The 21227-nt window shown below is 41.5% G+C and overlaps 1 protein-coding gene across 4 annotated transcripts; it reads left to right on the forward strand.

The window, feature by feature from the left end:
- Nucleotides 1–1647: 1647 nt before the first annotated feature.
- LOC109815226 (uncharacterized) lies at nucleotides 1648–18641 on the forward strand. 4 transcript variants are annotated; one of them, XM_020379877.3, is made up of 10 exons: nucleotides 1648–1964; nucleotides 2047–2181; nucleotides 2877–2993; nucleotides 3141–3269; nucleotides 4165–4341; nucleotides 4679–4819; nucleotides 17414–17599; nucleotides 17779–17850; nucleotides 18078–18136; nucleotides 18216–18357. In XM_020379877.3, exons 1-9 carry the CDS (start codon nucleotides 1905–1907, stop codon nucleotides 18099–18101), a joined length of 1041 nt encoding a protein of 346 aa, XP_020235466.1. In that variant the 5' UTR covers nucleotides 1648–1904; the 3' UTR covers nucleotides 18102–18136; nucleotides 18216–18357. The 4 variants fall into 4 exon arrangements, with proteins under 4 accessions (XP_020235466.1, XP_020235465.1, XP_020235464.1 ...); XM_020379875.3 differs by lacking the exon at nucleotides 18078–18136 and having other exon boundaries at nucleotides 1654–1964; nucleotides 18216–18641; XM_020379876.3 differs by lacking the exons at nucleotides 2047–2181; nucleotides 18078–18136 and having other exon boundaries at nucleotides 1652–1964; nucleotides 18216–18641.
- Nucleotides 18642–21227: the final 2586 nt, after the last annotated feature.

The following is a 21227-nucleotide window of genomic DNA, read 5'->3' on the forward strand; positions in this document are numbered from 1 at the left end:
GATCGTCCTTTGTTCTAACATATAATAGGGATCTACTAGGATCAATAGCTTCAACTAAACTTTAGTTTGATTAATCAAACTACATTCTAATATAAAGTCATGACTAATAGAATAAGTAAAAAACTTAGCAAAAATTTATTTGACCTTACAATGACACACTATTATAATAAAGGTCCAAATTGAAAAGTTAACAAGGATGATAACAACACCCATATCAATGTGTGCATATGGAAGTATGGTCAGGATATATAAAAAAATATCTCAATTATATTAAGTTAAATTATTATTTTGCATAACATTAGAGAGCACAAATGACGAACATTTCGTTAGTATTTTTATGGACAATTGACAGAAGGACACATTTCACCAAAATTTGAAAGTTTGTGACTTGGGTGCAAATTCGCTAAAAAATAGAAGTTTGGGAACACAGAGCAATCAAATCTTTGTCAAACATGTCACTCATTAAATTTATCTATGTCATAGATATCAGGTCAACACTCCTTCAGTATTTTGATGATTAATTGATAGGAGGACACAAATCTTCAAAATCTAAAATTTGGTAGGCATAATTCATGAGAAAAAATTTAAGACAAAATTTGTAAAAAAAAAATATGTTCAAGAACACAAAGCGCAATTGAATTTATGTGCATGAACTTTTATCTATATCTATAATAATTATGCACAAACTATTCAATAATATGTTACTTTCAACCTTTATATTATAGATTATCAAGGGACATCACTCCTTAACAACACTAAATCACACCAAAAGGGAAGCCTATTTTAAATATAAGTATAAATAAAAAATCAAATTTATTAATTTTAAATATAAGTAAATCTTAATTAAATTTAGTCTATTTAATGTTATCATGTTTGGAATATCACTTTATTTATTTGAGATTATATTTTCATTGATCATTTTTATTCGTAATATTAAGTTTCAAAAAATGAAAATTTTTAAAAATTATTATTTTTAAATAGAAAAGTGTCATTAAATAATATTAATTAACTTTTATAATTAGCATAAATTTTTTTTTGTTACTTTTATACATAATTGGAGGACATATTAGTAAACAGAGAAATGAAAAAAAAAATGTTAAAGAATGAAGTGAATAGGTGGATATTAATTAAGAGTATCTGACAAACTGAAAGACTTATAAAGTCATTTACCTTACTATTTGTTTTTCAAGAAAGTATATTTTAAAACTTTAGAATTTGTTTTTATAAACTAATCAAAATTGTTCATAGTTTATAATTTATTTTTTGAATTTTATTTTGGTTAATTTACTTGAAATTATTATTTTTAATTTAAAAACTCTTTTATCTATATGTGAGTTACTCACTCATTATAAAAATTATTTTATATTTATTAATTAATTTTATCAAATAATGCTAAATATACAACAAAAATTATAAAATATTATTTATGTGTTTATTTCTTTTCATCACTTCATTTATTATAAAATTTAGAATTTAAGATTTATTATTATAAAATTTAGAATTTAGGACTTATTATTAATGATAGAGAAATAAATAAAAAATGATATTATATAATTTGTTATACCTATGGTATCCATTTTTTAACACAATTTTTTCTTTCCTTTATGTTTAAATATTTGATTTAAGTGAAAGTTGATATTTATTATTTCAAATTAGACGTGAAAAATCAGGTGGAGACGTGAATGCAATGACACTTTTAATCAAATTACAAAATTCCATTTTCTTACAACTTGAATTTCCAAAAACAACCTAAGAACACTTGAGGATAAACTCTTGAAATGTGAACAAGAGTGAGGGAGCGACAGTTGGGAAAAGAGAAAGCAGAGAGTGTATGGCGCTACTATTTGTTTGAATAATCGAATTACACATAAAGAGAAGTTGGCAGAAGAAAGAAAGTAACAAAAATGGGTTTCACTCTGAGCCTTCCAACGCCCTCACTCTCCTTCTCTTGCCACTCTATGAAGGTGAGTCCCCATTTCTCTTGTCTTTAGTTTCTGCTTCAAAATCAAATAGGTAATCGGTGTTGTGTGATGTTTGAGAATGCAGTGTAAGAGAGAGTACACGAGCGTCATGATAGTGCCAACAGGGGTTGGAGCGGCTATCGGAGGTTACGCTGGTGACGCTTTGCCTGTGGCTCGCGCACTCTCCTCTCTTGTCGATTGCCTTATCTCTCACCCCAATGCAATTACTTTCCTACCCTAATTCCTTTATCTTATGTACCACTTTTATCTTATTTCTTTCTACTCTAATATATTCAAAAAAAAAAAAAAAGAAGAAGTGAATACTCAATTATGCCCCTGAATTTGTAAAATACTGTTATGTTGTTCTATGAAATTAAGAAATTAAATTATCGAATAAATTCCAACAATGTCAAGTAAAATTTTAAATTTAACTACTTAGTGTTATTTTAGTCACTAAATGAATATATATATATATATATATATATATATCTCGATATTATCATTATAGTCTAACATTTTTTTTGAGTTTTAGACTAATATAATTATGAATTTGTACTTTCTGGGATATATTTTACAATATTTTAGTTCTAAGGACTAATTTGATGGTATCTTCCAAATTCAATTAATTTGAGTATTTATTTTATTAAAAAATTGTGATTTAATAATCTTTTGAGTTTCTATAATCATATGAAATTTACTTTTTAGTCCTTATAATTAAAAATATTTCAGTTTAGTTTCTAAGCATAGTATTTTTTTTTCTCATAATTTTATAAATTTTACCTTTTAATCCTTAAAGCATTTGAAGTTTGATCACCCACCAATCAATAAGTTAGATTTCATCTCGTTTTAAATAATTTTCACATGCTACTTAGTTTCATTGCTATGGTTGAAGAAATTTGCATTCAAATTTTGCAGGTGCTTAATGCAGCAATGCTACACTGGCCAATGCCTAATGCATTATATGTTGAAGGTTATGCTCTTGATCGTTTTGCAGAAGGGTTATGGGCCTTACAGCCCGTTCACCAAAACAGGGTATGACTCAAATTTTATATTCTGAATGTGCTGCATCCTTGACTGGTTTATGTCATGCAGTGAGTGTTGCAACTTACATTTTGGTTTATTAGTCATGCTTTCTCTTTCCATCTCAAATTATGTATCGAGTTTTATTGTGTAAAGCAGGTGGGATTAGTTCTTGATGCAGGAATAGAGGAGGAACTCCGGGTTCGCCAGTTACAAGTAGCTGATGCTGCAAGGGCATCTCTTGGATTGCCTGTTGTGGAATACATTGTCACAGACACTCCACTGAAGGTATCCAGCATGTTCTTATTTTAATGAACATAATGAAATGTAAACAGTCCATTAACTTAGCCGAATGGCATTGTATCATCGATATAGCTGGCCTCACCTGGTGGGACAAGGCTATTCTTGTGATGAAATGTTAACCATCCTATATTTTCTGCCAATTTTCCTTTCACTTGACGTACCTTTGCTCATAAAGTCTCACAGTTTGGACCTAGTGACATAATTTGGTTCTTCAGCAAAAGGCCAATCAGAAGTTTTACAATTTGAGATGTGAGTGCTGTTGATCTCACCTTAGGGAGCATCTTGAAGTTATATAAAGCATGTGCTGTCCCACAAAAAAAAAATACTGCCATTTTGCTAGATTCTTTTATTTTATTTTAATTTAAACATGTTGGTATTATGACCGCTTATTTTGCATCTTCCAAGGTTGAAAATTTACATGTGTTCTTGTTAGTTGAATAAACCATATGCAAATTGTATTTATAGGATTTGTAGTTAACTAGTTATAGTCTTATAAACACTTAACAAGATATTCTATATTGTTATTGTGCACTAGAAAGAATAAAATAGAATTTTAACTGGATGGAACCATGCCAGGTTATCTTATTGTTGTATGTGTTTTCTTTCTATTTCTCTAATTTGTCTTTTTGTCAATTAAAATTGAAACTACGTTTTACTCATTTCACATCTCAGAATGTGTTGAAAGTTATATGTAATTTATTCTTGCTGCTCAGACTTGGTTATTATTGAAACTGGATATAGGAAGTCTTTATGCATGTCTAAGTCTATAATTTCAGGCATCTATTATCATGGTCTGAAGCAATTTAAAATGCCTAGTCAAGTTGGAGTGAGCTGACCATCCAATGTGATGCCAGAGTTTGACTTGCACCAAATTTTACAGGTAGAGAAGTGGGTTGATCCAGAAACTGGCCAATCAACTGGGAGGATTAAGCACCCTGATTCTTTACTTAGAGCTGTGCATACATTAGTGAACAGGTCAAAAGTGAATGCCATTGCTGTCATTGGACGTTTCCCAGATGATGACACTGACGATGTAGATGAGTATCGGCAGGGAATGGTATGGCGATAAATCTAGAAAAATATAATTTGATTAATTGCAAGTTCTATTAGATTAAAAGAAATCATGGATGTTGTTCTTTCTCTTTCTTGGTTCTTTCATATTCATCAAATATATGATATTTGTTCTTGAAATATAACCTGATGTTAAGAGATTCCGTTTGCTTCTTATGACTATCCTCTGAATTCCAACAAGGCTAACAACTTTGGTTCTTTTTTCTTTAATTTTTCATTTGAACTTTCCTTTGTCATAATAACATTGCATGGTCAGCAATTCAGGAGCGAGTCTCGTATTATTTGATTACTGACATTTGCTTCCCACTTTTTACATTATTCAGGGAATAGACCTATTGGCAGGAGTTGAGGCAGTTATAAGTCATCTAGTGGTGAAAGAGTTCCAAATTCCTTGTGCACATGCTCCTGCAATGTCTCCACTTCCCATGAGTCTATCTCTTAGTCCAAAATCAGCAGCTGAGGAGGTTGGTAAACTCTAAATAACAAATCATTTGGACATTTGATTTAACTAAATTAGAATGGAGTAGCCAACATTTTTTGAACTAAATGTTAGGTTAAAGTAACTATTATGTCACAATAACATCTATCAATTATATTTTAGTTTATTACTTTTAGCTGTTTTTCTCTTTTATCCTGTTCCTGCGTAGAAACACTCCTCTTGTCGTTCTTTCTTCTTGATCTTCTAAGTCTTCGGTGCCGACCGAATACTATCTCCACGGGGTGGGGAGGGTACCTGCAAAGGCACTCCAACGATCAAGTGAGTATTCGGTATAGAGCAATAAGTGCTTTTATATTGGACAATAACGTACCTTTTTATATCACATCACCTGTGTATTTATAGTGACACAATTGGGCCTGGTGGGCCTTTAGTCTTGGCAGATGGGTAACACTTGAGTTAGCCTTAATCTCCTCTTAATCTGGCATGGTAATTAGCGCATAATAAGTATCTAACTTGCCACGTGTTGTTTGTGATCTGCTCTTTGTTGAAGTCCTCGGCTAGGCGTAAGGCCGAAAGGGTGTTCGGCCTCCCCCGAGGCCGAAAAGGTGTTCGGCCTAGGTCAATGCCGAGGAGGTGTTCGGCCCAGGTCAAGGCCGAGGAGGTGTTTGACTCGTCCTTGATGGCAGTGTTGCTTGTGATCTGCTCTTTGTTGAAGTCCTCGGCTAGGCGTAAGGCCGAAAGGGTGTTCGGCCTCCCCCGAGGCCGAAAAGGTGTTCGGCCTAGGTCAATGCCGAGGAGGTGTTCGGCCCAGGTCAAGGCCGAGGAGGTGTTTGACTCGTCCTTGATGGCAGTGTTGCTTGTGATCTGCTCTTTGTTGAAGTCTTCGGCTAGGCATGAGGCCGAAAGGGTGTTCGGCCTCCTCCAAGGCCGAAGAGGTGTTCGGCTCAGGTCAAGGCCGAGGAGGTGTTCGGCTCAGGTCAAGGCCGAGGAGGTGTTCGGCCCAGCTTAATACCGAGAGGTTTTGATGGGTGTTCTCTTCTAGTGGTAAGGGAGTCATGGGGTACCCCCTTTGGCCGAGAGGGTGTGTTCGGCCCGTCCTCCAGCCGAAGGGGTGGTGTGTTTTCGTCGGCTCAGGCACCCCTTTCGGCCTATTGCCTAACCGAAGGGGTGCCTCCTAGTACACTACCCCCCAAGCCCCAGGATAAAAGACGAAGGGGTTTGATGTGCTGAAATGGTTCGGGGTTATTTTAGGGTTTTGATTTTGGGGAGACGTGTTCTTCGGGAGGTGTGTCGTGTGGATAGTGACCGTTGCATGCCATGGCCGCCTTTGGGTTTCGCGCCCTAGGGTTATGTCTCTTCGCGTTCAGGCGCATTTATTACGAGCCTCTTGGGTTGCTTTGCGTGGTCTATATAAGGTGTGGGGATGGGACTTCATTCCTCATGCCTTCTTTGTAGTTATACTGCCTCAATATCCTTTCGTGTGAGCCGAGTACTCCTAAAGGTTCGTTTTTTGTGTTTTTAGATTTTTTTGTTGATAATGGCCACCGAAGGTGTAACATTGTCGTCAGGGTCGTCGGCTAGTGATAGGGTGTCGGCACAAGATGTCGAGGCCGAGATGTTGGCCTTCAACGCCGAGGTGGAAATGATTGGGGGTCATGCCAGGTCGGGCCCTGAGCGTAGTGGGGAGTCTAGTTCTTCATCCGGGTCGGATTTGCCTGACGCCGAGATGAGCCCCGGGGATTATAGGCAGAAGTACCCTCAGTGTGAAATTCCTGGGTATGATTGGGTCGATGGTGAGGTGGCGGCGTACTTCTCTCGTTTTCATGAGAGGGTTGCCGTGATACGTCTTCTCGGTCTTTGCACGTTAGGCCGATGGGAAGGTTGGGATCCTTATCCTATTTTGCTGCGTCGATGCCGGGCCGAAGGCCCCGGGGAGCTTGATCTGGTTTTTCTTGCGAAGCGGGAAGGAACCGGAGATTTTTTCTACATGTACGAGTGTTTCTTCCGAGAGCTCGGGATGTCGCTCCCCTTCGACGATTTTCAGATGGGGGTCCTTCGTGTGTTGAATGTGGCCCCGACGCAGTTGCACCCGAACGCATGGGCTTATATGCAAGCGTTCCGGGTGCTTTGTAAATACCACTACATAGAGCCGTCCGTAGGTTTATTTTTACATTTTTTCTGTACTCGTCCTTCTAATAAGACTGTCAAGTGGCTTTCTTTGGTTCGGAACGTCGACCGACCGTTGCTGACACCCTTCACGTCGTCTTTCAAGGGGTTCAAGTCGGGGTTTGTGAAGGTGATCATTGACCCTGTCGCCGGCCGAAATTACTTTTATGATGCCGAGCAGAAACCCCTTTTCCCTTTTTATTGGACTCGGCAGCCTCGGAAATACGATATTTTCCGGAGGACATGATGACCGAAACCGAGTTGTCGGCTTTAGATATCCTGAAAGGATTGCCGAGGTGTATCCCCTCTCGGTTTCTAGTGCTGCTGCCCAAGTCGTCTCGGCCTCGTTTTGATTTAGAGGGTATGTTTTTATATTTCTGATTGGTCGTTCTTGTTAGGTTGATGTGTGACTGTTTGATTTTTGCAGGCTGGATGGCGCAACAAGGTCAGGGACTTTCGTACCGGCAACTAGTGAGGAGTCGGGCCCCTGCCGGGACCCCTGTCGAGGACCATCGGAGCGTGGCAATCGACCAACAACCGACTCCCATGGATGCCCCCCGGCCGCCGCCCGTGGTTGTTGCTCTTCCGGATCCTTCGACAAAGAAGAAGAAGGACAAAGGGAAGAGGAAAGCTGATGCTGCTGCTGGTGAGACCACTCGGCCTAAGCAACGCCAGGTTGATAGTAGCTCGACCGATTTGGCCGTTCCTTCGGCCATTGTCGCCAAGGATTTTTTGTCGGAAGAGATTCGTCCGGCACGAGTAATGTCATCCGACTTGTTGTCAGCTCAGGGGCATCGGATGCTTGATTCAGCTACCCCCTCGACTCAATGGGCTATGGCTTGTGAATTGCACTTGAGGGCCACGACCATATTTCGGAAGATGGCTTTAGAGCCTATGGCCGATGTGCATAATTTGAAGAAGAGTCTGGACGAGACTAAATCGGCCCTTCAACAGTCCGTCGAGGCGCATGAGGCAACCTCTGGTGAGAAGTTGATGTTGGAGGCCGAGGTGGCTCGGTTAAGGGAGGCTTATGCTGAGATGGAGGGTCGGGCTCTTGCGGCGGAAGACGCCGAACGGATGAGGGTCCAAGAGGTGCAGGAACTTGCGGCTCGGGAAAAGCAAGTAAAGGCCGAGGCCGAGGCTGCCATGGCTACTTTCCGGGCCGAAGTTGAGGGCAAAATTATCAAGGAGCACGAGGAAGGGTTTTGGCATTGTGCTCGGCAAGCGACCCACTTCGGCACTTTTCCCCCAGACTTTTCCTTCGAACTCAGCAAGGACTTCTTCCAAGGGGCGTATCTAGATTTTAATGATGCCCCCGACAACATTGAGCCGGATGAGGCGGCCCCACCTCGGTCGGCTCCCATGGAAGATCCTGGTGCGACTGTGAATGACGACGAGGAGACCGAGGAGACCACTCATGCTGACTGAAGTGTTTTTTGAGTGATACATCTGTTTTGTTGATGATGTATAGGAATAGGGTATTTTTTGCTTTCTTTTTGATTCTTTTGGGCTGAATGAGCCATACTTGTTTGTATCCTCCGGCCGATAGTGCTGTTTTGACTTCAATGAATCTACTTCTTTCCTATTTGGACTCTTATGTTTTTGCTCTTTAAGTGGACGATCTATGTTTATCGCGCGAATTGGTTCGGACTTATGTTGGAGAATGACTTGTTTCCTTTTGGCCGATAGGGCTGGAATTTCCTTTTTGGTGGGAAAAGCATCTTTGTTCGACCTTGACCGAGTGAAGGGGTACTCGGGTGAGATACCGTAGTTTGACTTCGGTTGAGGGGGTTTCTCGGGAAGTAAACTTTGTTCGCCGTTAACCAAATAGTAGGTACTTGGAAAAAGGCCAAGTTTTCTTCCCTAGCCGAGGTAGTCTTGTAATTTTGTTCGACTTTGGCAGGTGAAGAATGCTCGAGAGGGATTGACTTATTCGTCCTTGGCCGAGCTAATGTGCTCGGGAGGGAATAGTTCGTTCAACCTTGGTCGAGAGGACATCTCGGGAGGGATTATTACGTTCAACCTTGGCCGAAAGGACATCTCGGGAGGGATTATTATGCTCGACCTTGGCCGAGAGGATGTCTCGGGAGGGATTATTACGTTCAACCTTGGCCGAGAGGATGTCTCGGGAGGGATTATTACGTTCAACCTTGGCCGAGAGGATGTCTCGGGAGGGATTATTACGTTCAACCTTGGCCGAGAGGATGTCTCGGGAGGGATTATTTCGCTCAACCTTGGCCGAGAGGATGTCTCGGGAGGGATTATTACATTCAACCTTGGCCGAGAGGATGTCTCGGGAGGGATTATTATGTTCAACCTTGGCCGAGAGGATGTCTCGGGAGGGATTATTATGTTCAACCTTGGCCGAGAGGATGTCTCGGGAGGGATTATTTCGCTCAACCTTGGCCGAGAGGACGTCTCGGGAGGGATTCAAGTACTCGTTCTTTGCCGAACTAGAGTGTTCGGAAGGAATTGAGTTTGATTCGAATAAATTTGAGCAGAAAAGATGTCATCACAAGGGTTTGTTTCATTGATGTGGAGCCTCATTAAAAACCTTTCGTCAGTAAAACCTCTTACATTTTTACAAGAGGGAAAAACCTGAGAAAGGAAAAGAGTGCTCCGAAACAAGTTACATAAGAGGGACTAGCTAAAGTAATGCTTCAGGTGCGTCGCATTCCAAGTGCGGGGTATAACCTTCCCGCTGAGCTCTTCTAGTTTGTAGGCTCCATTTTGCAGGTCGTGCCTTATCCGATAAGGTCCATCCCAATTGGGCGCTAACTTCCCCTGAGTCTTGTCCTTGCGAGCTTCACCCGTGACTCGCCATACTAGGTCCCCTGCCCGAAATTGACGAGGCTTTACTTTCGTTCTGACTTTCCTAGCTGCCCTGGTTCGGCAAGCTTCCATATTGATGAGAGCCGACTCGCGTGTTTCATCAACAAGGTCTAGGTCTATGTTGAGAGCTTCCCTGTTGGTATCCTCATTGAATTGTTGTCGCCGAAGTGTAGGTTCCCCAACTTCCACCGGAATCATGGCGTCGGTACCGTAAGTTAGCCGAAATGGGGTTTCCTTGGTAGAACTTTGTGGAGTACAACGATACGCCCACAAAATCTCTGGTAGGTGATCCGGCCATGAGCCCTTGGCCTGCCGAGCCGTCGCTTTAATTCTTTGAGGATGACCTTATTTGCAGCTTCGGCCTGTCCATTAGATTGGGTATGTTCGACTGAAGTCATTTTGTGCTTGATGCCCAATTCTGAAAGGAAGTCATTGAAACGCCGATCGGTGAACTGTAAACCGTTGTCAGTGATTAATGCGTATGGGATCCCGAAGCGTGTGATCACGTTCTTCCAGAAGAACTTCTGAATATTGCTGGCCGTGATGGTGGCTACTGCTTCTGCTTCAATCCACTTAGTGAAGTGGTCCACTGCCACGATTAGGAACTTCACTTGCCCTTTGGCTGGTGGAAAAGGTCCCAGTATGTCCATGCCCCAAATGGAGAACGGCCATGGGACTGTGATGGAGTGCAATTCCTCTGGAGGCTGATGTGTTAATGGTCCGAATTGTTGGCACGGTTTGCAATGTTGAACAAACTCGGCACAATCTGCGACTAAGGTTGGCCAATAGTACCCTGCACGGATAACTTTGGCTGCGAGAGTTCGGCTTCCCGAGTGAGTTCCGCACACACCTTCATGAATTTCTCGGAGAACATAGTGCGCCTGTTCGGGATCGAGACATTTCAACAGGGGGGAAGAAATGCCCCGCTTATATAATTCTCCGGCAATCAGCGTATATCGTGCAGCCGTGGTTCTCATTTTCTTAGCTTTAAGGGGATCCTCGGGCAGTTGTCCGGTCCGAAGGTGGTTTATTATGGCATCCATCCAACAGGGGCCTCCCTGATCCATCTGCAAACATTCAGCCTCGTTGATACTCGGGCTTAGCAGCTCTTGCTGTATCATGCTACGCAAATGGCTGGTTTTCTTGCTACTAGCTAGTTTGGCTAGCTGATCGGCTCTGGTATTGTGTTCCCTGAGTGTGTGTGTGATCCGGACAACTTCAAAGTTGCTTTTTAGCTTTTGGAAAGCATGAAAGTACAATAGCAATGTTGGTTCTTTGATCTGAAAAGTGTCGTTGACTTGCCCTGTTACCACTTGCGAATCACTGAAGCACTGGATCTTCGTGATGCCGAGGTCGGCAGCCAATCTAAGTCCTGCGAGAAGGGCCTCGTACTCTGCTTGGTTATTAGAAGTTTTGAATCCGAACCGCAATGATTGTACGATTACCATGTTGCCGGGTCCTTCCAAGATGATGCCGACGCCGCTACCCTGTTGGTTTGATGATCCGTCCACGTGCAGCGTCCAAATGTGTGGCTCGGGAGTTATTGGCGGTGTGAATTCATTGATGAAGTCGGCCATGCTTTGCGCCTTGATGGGTCCCCTTGGCTCAAAACGAATATCAAATTGTGACAATTCGATGGACCAAGCGACCATCCTTCCGGCCAATTCGGGTTTCCGCAAGACTTTGACAATGGGGCTATCCGTCCAGACAAGTATTCTGTGGCTTTGGAAATAATGTCGGAGGCATCTGGCTGTATGTACAAGAGCAAGAACGGTCTTTTCGAGATGCTGGTATCTTGTCTCGGCCTCTTGTAAGACTCGGCTGATGAAGTATACCGACATCTGCTCTGTTTTTTCTTGCACTAATACAGTGCTGACGGTTTTGTCGGAAGCCGAGAGGTATATTATCATGTCCAACTGGGGGTCCGGTTTGGCTAGCAATGGTGGAGCTGCTAATATTGTTTTGAAGCTTTGGAAAGCTGATTCACATTCGTCAATCCACTTAAATTTGGTGGCTTTCTTCAGTAGGGACATAATGGGTCTAGATTTGTCCGCCATGCAAGGCAGGAACCAAGCTAGGGAGGCGATGCGTCCGGCCAAACGCTGCACTTCCTTTACATTCATAGGGCTTCTCATATTGATGATGGCCTGGCATTTGTCGGGGTTGGCTTCTATGCCTCCTTTTGACAACATGAATCCCAGAAATTTTCCACCGGCTACCCCGAACGTGCACTTGGCCGGGTTCAATCGCATGTGGTGCCGCCTTACCTCGTCAAAAATCGTGTGGAGGTCATTCAGATGGTCGGTGGCGGAGTTGGACTTGATCACCATATCGTCCACATACACTTCCAAGCACGCTCCAATCTGCCGACGGAAGATCTTGTCCATGAGGCGCTGGTAAGTCGCCCCAGCATTCTTCAAGCCGAATGACATTACTCTGTAACAATAGTTGGCCGAATCTGTGATGAACGCGGTCTTTGCTTCGTCCGGGGGATACATAGGTATTTGATTATACCCCGAATAAGCGTCCAGGAAACTCAGTCTCTGATGGCCGGCCGGTCCGTCGACCAATGCATCGATGTGGGGCAAGGGGTAAGCGTCTTTTGGGCACGCTTTGTTCAGATCCGTGTAATCCGTGCACATCCGCCACTTCCCATTTGACTTTTTCACCATCACCACGTTGGCCAACCAAGTGGAGTACTTGACTTCCCTTATGAATCTCGCTTGTAGTAGCTTGGTGGTCTCCTCTTTTATTGCCTGGGCCCTTTCCCCACCCATTTTTCTTTTCTTTTGAGCGATAGGCATGGCGTCTCGACATATTGAGAGTCGGTGGCAATGAAAACTAGGATCGATGCCCGGCATATCAGCTGCAGTCCAAGCGAATAAATCCGAATATTCTTGTAGGACTTGCTTAATATCCTTAGCCTCTGTTTCAGATAGTTGAGAACTCAAAAAAGTGACTTGATCTTCATTCTTTCCAAGTTGGAACGGAACCGTTGTTTCGATGGGTTCGACCCTATCTTCATCCTCCATTCTCGGGTCAAGTTCTAGGCCTTCACCTGGTTCCTGTTGGCCAACATCTCCGATAACATTGACGTCTCGTCTTGGTTTTAGAGTTGGCTGTACTTTTAGACTGGCGAAGTAACACTCGCGTGCTGTTTTCTGATCGGCATGCACGGTGATGACGGCCCCTTCCTCTGACGGAAACTTCATAGCCAAATGTGGGGTGGATACAATGGCTCGGAGTCTGTTCAGAGAGGGTCGGCCCAACAGAATGTTGTACGAAGTGTTGGCATGCACAACCACGTAGCGCACCTTGATCCGCCTACGCTGGTCATCCCCGAAGTAGGTGTACAGGTCTATCGTTCCCCGAGTGTCCACCCGTTCACCCGAAAATCCTACCAAAGGTTCATCGTAAAGGTGTCAATTCCTGTTCCGGAATGCCCAGTTGCTCAAACGTCTTCCAGTACAAGATGTCCGCCGAACTACCCTGATTGACCAGAGTCTTCTTCACGATACAGTTATTGATCTCTACATTGATGACCATGGGATCGCCTTGTATTGGGTCAATGCCTTGAAAGTCTCGGTCGGTGAATGTTATGGGGGGCATACGAATGGGGGATGCCCGTCCTATAGCGTTGACCGACGTGATGGCCCTCAAGTGTCTCTTCCGGGCTGAGGATGAGCTTCCTCCTCTTGCGAAGCCTCCGGCAATGGTGTTTATCACTCGTCTAGGTTGATTGCGGTCCCGTTGATTGTTCCTGTCTTGGGACCTGCTACGCTCGCGGGATTGGTTCCGCGGAGGTGCCTGATCCCGATTCTCCCTTCTGTACTCCCCCCTACCAGGACGATTATCGTTCCTGCGGTTGTCTGATGATCGAACAAAGCGTTGAAGATGTCCGGCCTTAATAAGGTCTTCAATTCGATCCCGAAGGGCGGAACACTCCTCAGTAGTGTGCCCTCTATTCCGGTGGAACTGGCATGCTTTTGTTTTATCGGCGCGCGGTGGGGTCATGGCTCTTCGGGGGACGGCCAGGACTTCAGTGGCTAGGGCCTGTTCCAACACCTTAGCCCTGCTGGTGTTGAGCGGCGTGTACTGCATATATCTCGGCCCCCTATTACCCTTGTCACGATCCGACACGTCTCTGGGGCGTGATCTGGGCGGTTCCTTGTCACTTTCTTTTTTCGCGAAAAATAGGTCGGGTCGGTTTTGACTCCGAAACTCGGCCAGTTCCTCCATCTGCATGTATTTTGTGGCTCTCTGCCTCAGGTCGTCTAGGTCTCGGGGTGGCTTCTTACATAAGCTGTTGACAAAGGGTCCGGGTCGTAACGCCGTGGTCAGGTGATGCATTGCTACGGCCGGGTCCAGGTTGCGGATGGATAACGTCATCTTTTCGAACCTTTCCATAAAAGTTCTCAGAGGTTCTTTCTTTTCTTGGCGTATATTGACCAACGCGATTGATGTGAGCTGATGAGGACGGCTCGTGGAAAACTGTATCACGAACCGGGATGATAGGGACGTGAACGAGTCCACCGATCCGGGTGGGAGCCTCGTGAACCAGTTGAGTGCCGGTCCCTTTAGCGAAGTGGGAAAGACTTTGCAGAGGATAGCATCATCGTCCGTGTATAGACCGACCTGGGTGACAAATGCATCAAGGTGTTCCTCCGGGTCGGCAGTCCCGTCATACTTCTCCAGGGTCAAGTTTTTCCAATTGTCGGGCAAACGGGCCCCGACAATATCTGGTGTGAACGGCGTCCTTCCTTGTCTTCGTTGCTGGTCGGGAGTAGTAGTTGTCACTCCTGGTGGGGGTCTAAGATCTCTTGTTTCTTTGTACCACCCCGAAGACTCCCCTTGGTCCTTAGTTGACAGAGTATTTGGGATATCGTGGGATGGGTGCCAAGATCGATTGTCACTTCGGAGTTCTGCGTTTTCCTTCCTTAGAACTGATAATTCGTGAGCGTCCTTTTCTCGGAGCCTCCTTAGTTCCATCATTTCGGCCTTCAATTGCTCGATGGCCGATGACGGATTGGGTTGTTGGGATCGCTCTACGTAGGATTCCTCCATTCCTTCCTCATTGCGATTAGTCTGTTGTCCAGTAGTATCTCGGGGCATCCCGAAAGGGTGAGTTGCTGCGTTCTCCTGTTGGCTCCTTGTTGCTACCATCTTGCTTCAGGGTCGAGAACCGTTTTGGTTTCGGTCCCACGGTGGGTGCCAAAATGTTCCTGCGTAGAAACACTCCTCTTGTCGTTCTTCCTTCTTGATCTTCTAAGTCTTCGGTGCCGACCGAATACTATCTCCACGGGGTGGGGAGGGTACCTGCAAAGGCACTCCAACGATCAAGTGAGTATTCGGTATAGAGCAATAAGTACTTTTATATTGGACAATAACGTACCTTTTTATGTCACATCACCTGTGTATTTATAGTGACACAATTGGGCCTGGTGGGCCTTCAGTCTTGGGAGATGGGTAACACTTGAGTTAGCCTTAATCTCCTCTTAATCTGGCATGGTAATTAGCGCATAATAAGTATCTAACTTGCCACGTGTTGTTTGTGATCTGCTCTTTGTTGAAGTCCTCGGCTAGGCGTAAGGCCGAAAGGGTGTTCGGCCTCCCCCGAGGCTGAAAAGGTGTTCGGCCTAGGTCAATGCCGAGGAGGTGTTCGGCCCAGGTCAAGGCCGAGGAGGTGTTTGACTCGTCCTTGATGGCAGTGTTGCTTGTGATCTGCTCTTTGTTGAAGTCCTCGGCTAGGCGTAAGGCCGAAAGGGTGTTCGGCCTCCCCCGAGGCCGAAAAGGTGTTCGGCCTAGGTCAATGCCGAGGAGGTGTTCGGCCCAGGTCAAGGCCGAGGAGGTGTTTGACTCGTCCTTGATGGCAGTGTTGCTTGTGATCTACTCTTTGTTGAAGTCTTCGGCTAGGCATGAGGCCGAAAGGGTGTTCGGCCTCCTCCAAGGCCGAAGAGGTGTTCGGCTCAGGTCAAGGCCGAGGAGGTGTTCGGCTCAGGTCAAGGCCGAGGAGGTGTTCGGCCCAGCTTAATACCGAGAGGTTTTGATGGGTGTTCTCTTCTAGTGGTAAGGGAGTCATGGGGTACCCCCTTTGGCCGAGAGGGTGTGTTCGGCCCGTCCTCCAGCCGAAGGGGTGGTGTGTTTTCGTCGGCTTGGGCACCCTTTTCGGCCTATTGCCTGACCGAAGGGGTGCCGATTGGTGTGTTTTCGTCGGCTCGGGCACCCCTTTCGGCCTATTACCTAACCGAAGGGGTGCCTCCTAGTACATATCCACTTGCAACTTTTAAAATGAGTGTGATTTTGATTTTTTTTGGTGACTTAGCAAGAATCCCCCGCTTGTTAAATTTTCTATTGATATACCAAAATTAAAGTTTCTGAACCTGGTGTTTTTATCCATTTTTTCATCAATCAAGAGAATGAGAAATCATATAGTTTTGTATATAATTTTAACTCAAGATTTGATGTGGTGTAGATTTGGTAATTATGGAGTTGATAATTTATGCCAAATCAAATAGCTATTTAAACCTTCAAGTGAATTAGGTTCTTAGTTGAGCATTAACCTTTTCCAGCATTAGTCTGACTAGATTGTCAATACAAGTCTTTCACACTCGCGTATTGAAATGTCAACAACTTTGTCTGTCACGTGTGCCTGCACTGTGCTGATGAGACGACAACTAAGATTAGAAGTCTGTTATATTGAACTCACCTCACTGATCCTCTGTGTACTAACACATACTTAGTTTGTACATTCTGATAAATGTTTCTAGCATTTTATGATGAATATATTTTCCACCTGTTTCAATGATTCGTGCATACCTTGACAGATACATATTGGTGAAAGTATGCAATAGCACGTCTTGTATGAGTGCCTATATGTACACATATTACTGAAAACTGTTACTTAAAACTGTGAATACCAACAAAAACTTGAGGCCGTGTAAAACTAATAAGAAATAGCGGGTAGTTTACCTAGTTCAGAGTTTTTCATATGCTGGTTGACTTCGAGGTGTCAGAAGAAATCACCTTTTACTACTTACCTGCCTTAGCAAATTTGTTTCAGATCTAGCTGTCGCAAAGTAGCATTTTATAAAATTTCAGTAAAGATGAATATAGGTTTGGTTTATTACACTTTCTGAACGTAAAAGAATTAGAAATTCTGATTCTAAGTAAAGGAAAGTATACTGTTATAAATTATAACAAAAAAGAAAATCCCCTTGCCTATTTTCAAATATTGACATAATCATTGACTAATCTGTCTCTAATTATCAGTACTGTGCAAGCTTGTCTAAATGGATTAGACATGATCAAAAACCAATTTTTAGTTAGATACAGCCATTTAGAACAAGGTTGCTTTGAAGTTTGAACTGTTCAGATTAAACTGTTCCCCATTCTTCTCCTGCCCCTTTATACTGGACTTTTTTTTTCCATGTTATTCATTTCAAATATTGACATGTCCATTAAATGAATGAAAATCAACACTTCTAGTGTACAATGTGCTTTTTAATGTTTCTTGTTTTAAATTCATTAACAAGATTTTATTCTCATTATAAATTGGATATTTCTCATTCTCTGTATTTTAATGGGGAATAGTACTTGTGGATAACTTATTCTTGTCAAATAGATTGGGTACACCTTCCTACCATGTGTGCTTGCTGGCCTAAGTAATGCTCCACAATACTTGGTCATGGACTCCAAATCCTTAGAAAAAGGTTGCATATTGGCAACTGATGTGGATTCTGTAATTCTTCCCAAAGATGCTTGTGGAGGGGATGCATCTCTTGCTTTTGCTAGAAATAAAAATAAAAAGGTATAAATACAAACATATTTTTTTTTCCTTATTTTGGTTTTCTGGTTTGATCAATAAGAACAATTATTTCCATATGGTATTTTAAGCTTTTGATCGGGTCAGCAAATCCAACTTTCCAACCAGATATTTTTATGACACGTTGTTTCATTGTATAATGACAGTATAAGATTTTCTTGCAGCCACTTATAATTACTGTGGAAGAAAATGAAACTGTTCTTGATGATACTGCAGATAAACTTGGTCTTGAAGTGGTACGTGATTTTTCATTTTGTAAATTTGTCATCTTAGAAGACAAGAAGAAAAGATAGGATCTTTATCTATTTGAATAAAATTTCTGGAGAAATGAATTGGAAAAAATTCTAGTTATTTCATTTAGAACTTGCTCAGTAAGGATTATAATGGAATAATGGATTTAGACTAAAGTTAAAATAGATACATAGACAGACAAACAAGTAAAATAGTTATATGTCCGTTTCAGGCCATTCAAGAGCGAGTTTTTTAATGCTGATGCTTAAAAGACAAAAATTAAATTAAAGTGTGGGTACATCTAAACAGTTTATTTTACTTCTATTGCAACATGAGAGCATTTTGGTTGATAAAATTACCTATTCGGCAGCTGCATGTGTCAAATTATTGGGAGGCCATTGGAGTTATTGCAGCTCACAAGGCAGGGATAGATCCATTTTCACTTAGACGAGATAAAATTCTCAACATTGGGTGCAGTTCATTTACGTCTGTCAATGGTCACTCTATTTCAAGAGGAAGAGTTGTTTCCTGATTAACATTTTGTCTATCCCTCATGGGAAACAATTTTGTTTGATTTGGTAGACTTGGAACCATTCACAAAATGATACGACTAACATTGCCAGTGAAGATATTTTCCTGATTATCATTTGAGAGTTAAAGGGTAATGTATTATTACTATTAACCATTTCAGAAATTAGGGAATTTGGACTGTCTTATAGTCATATTTGTATTTGATTCTATTATATTTTTTTGTCCTCGTAATTTTCCTCAATAATGGGTTTCGTCCCTATTCTAAGTTTGGTTTTTAGTGCCTATAGCTTGTTTCTAGGATTTCATCCTATAGTTTTATTTCTGTTGATTTTTTTTGGATTGTTGAATGATCTTCTCAAAAGTTATCCGGTTGAACCTCTTCTGCAAACTCTTAATAACTCTCTCAAGCGTCAAAAGTGTAACTGATGCTTAACTCTCTAATCTCTCACTTACTATAGTTAACAATTAGTTTGGATTTTTAGATTCCAAAACCCAATTTAACCCAGCAGCACATATTAACTCCACAACCCATTTATTATTGTAAAAATAATTTTTATTTATTTTAAAATTTCAATTAATCAAATTAATTAAGTAAATAAAAAATTATATATGAAATAATTATATTATTTTATTTATGAAAAACAAGGTGTGATACACAAAGAATTCAGATGAAATTAATTATACATAAAAAATAATTATAAGGATAATACTGTATGTAGTTAATAATTTTTGCAAACATGCATTTAAGGAGATCCCAAACATCATCACTTTCGGCAACCTTTATTATAATGTTGGAATTGATTAAGAAATATAACCAAACACGCATATAGACATCCCCAAAAAGAATCACTTCCTCTTAGTTGATTAACTTCTGTTAGTTATTATGGTTAAGTAACCATTATAATTAGTTTTATTTTAGTATGTATAAAAGACAATTTCTATAATTGATTTTAATTATTATTCACTCACAAAATCATTCAATGAAAATCATATTGTTTCTTCTCTCTTCTCCAAGTTTTCTTTCTCAAACACAATCCCCTTGTTTCAATGGCTGTCACCATATTTGATATGGTATCAAAGCTCTTCAATTGAAGAGCTCTGTTGCGCTACTCTTATCCTTTCCTGATTCATTCTGATTTGTTTCTTTCTTGATTCGTTGTTCTTCAATCGTTCATTGTTTTAATTCATTCCTTTCTTGATTCATGTTCTTTCTTCTTTTCGATCTCATTCTTTTCTTGGTTCGTATACCTTCTATTTTACACCATGAGTGCAAAGGAAGATTGACAAACTCCAATAGATCAATCTTTGAATGTGCATAGCCCATACTAGCATCCAAGAGAGAACCTTGCTATTTCATTGGTCTCACTAGTGTTGGATTCGAGCAATTACAATTCTTGGAGTAGATCAATGATTACGGTGTTAAGCACGAAGAACAAGGAAGAATTCATGGATGGTTCTATTCAATGATATGTGGTTGATAACCCATTACATACAACATGGAAACGATGTAATAACATGGTCGTTTCTTGGCTAGTGCATTCTGTGTCTCCATCAATTGTCTGAGTGTTCTTTGGATGGATGATGTGAGAGCTATTTGGAAAGACTTGAAATCTAGATATTCACAAGTTGATTTGTTGCGAATTTTTAAGTTGCAACAAAAAATGGCTTCCATGAGACAAGGTGATATATCTGTCTCCGAGTATTTCACAAAATTGAGAGTGATATGGGATGAACTTGAGAGTTATAGGCTCGATGCTAAGTTTACTTGTAAGCAAAAATGTGCCTGTGATGCTCTAAAAGTTGTTATGGGAAGGAATGAACAAGATCAAGTGATGCAGTTTCTTGGAGGCTTGAATGAACCTTTTAGCAATGTGAAGTCCAACATACTGATGATGGACCCTATGCATGCCATTAGTAAGGTGTTTTCTTATGATGTTTAACAAGAGAGAAAGATTATTGGTAGTGATATACATTCAAGTTATATAAATGTTGCAACCTCTAACAAATCCAATGTGTTGTACTTATTATGGAAAGGATTATCATATAGAGGATAAATGATATAAGAAACATGGCTATTCTCAAGAATCTGGACCCTCTAAAGGAGGTGGTAGAAGTGGTTTGAGTAGAGGAAGACTATGCACCCATTGTGGTAATATTGGACATACTATAGATGATGGTTACAAGAAGCACGGTTATCCCCTAAGCCATAAATTTCACAAGCAATCTAGCTCCTTTATTAACAATATAATGAAAAATGATTCAGCAATAATAAGTTCTAATGATCAAAAACAAGAAAAACAGATAAGGGAAATTAAGCTGACCAACCAACAGTACCAAGCTTTAATGGCTTTACTACAACAACAAGGAGGAAATCTAGCTTCCAATGCTTCCCATGTTAATCAAGTTGGCACCACCTCTGGTCTTTCAATTTCTCAAGCAAATAACAATGTACTTACGATTACCTATAATGTAAATAAACAAAATAATAACTCATGGATTTTGGACTCAAGAGCGACAGATCATGTGGTTTCCTCACCACATTTATATCCAAAAAATAAAAAAAAATCACTCCAATTTTAGTTAAACTTCCTAATGGACATCAAGTACAGGCAACACATGTTGGAAGCATATGTTTTTATGATAATTTGTACCTTGAAGATGTTTTATACCTGCCATGTTTTAAATTCAATTTGATCTCCACATCTAAGCTAATGTCCTCTCTGCCTTGCCAAGTGATTTTTACACCCAACAAGTGTTTGATACAGGATTTACAACACCAGAAGATGATTGGTACAGTTGAAGTCATTGAAGGATTATACAAGTTGGATATGCTCCCCCTTAATTCTCCAAC

Source organism: Cajanus cajan, chromosome 11, assembly GCF_000230855.2.
Source record: "Cajanus cajan strain Asha chromosome 11, NIPB_CcT2T_4, whole genome shotgun sequence".
Lineage (NCBI taxonomy): Eukaryota > Viridiplantae > Streptophyta > Magnoliopsida > Fabales > Fabaceae > Cajanus > Cajanus cajan.

Excerpts from the sequence above, each read along its gene's own strand:
- LOC109815226 (XM_020379875.3), top strand. The coding sequence starts at position 1,905 with ATGGGTTTCACTCTGAGCCTTCCAACGCCCTCACTCTCCTTCTCTTGC. Across the intron at positions 2,994-3,140 it reads AGCCCGTTCACCAAAACAGG|GTGGGATTAGTTCTTGATGC; the intron begins GTATGACTCAAA and ends TGTGTAAAGCAG. Across the intron at positions 17,851-18,215 it reads ATAAACTTGGTCTTGAAGTG|CTGCATGTGTCAAATTATTG; the intron begins GTACGTGATTTT and ends CCTATTCGGCAG.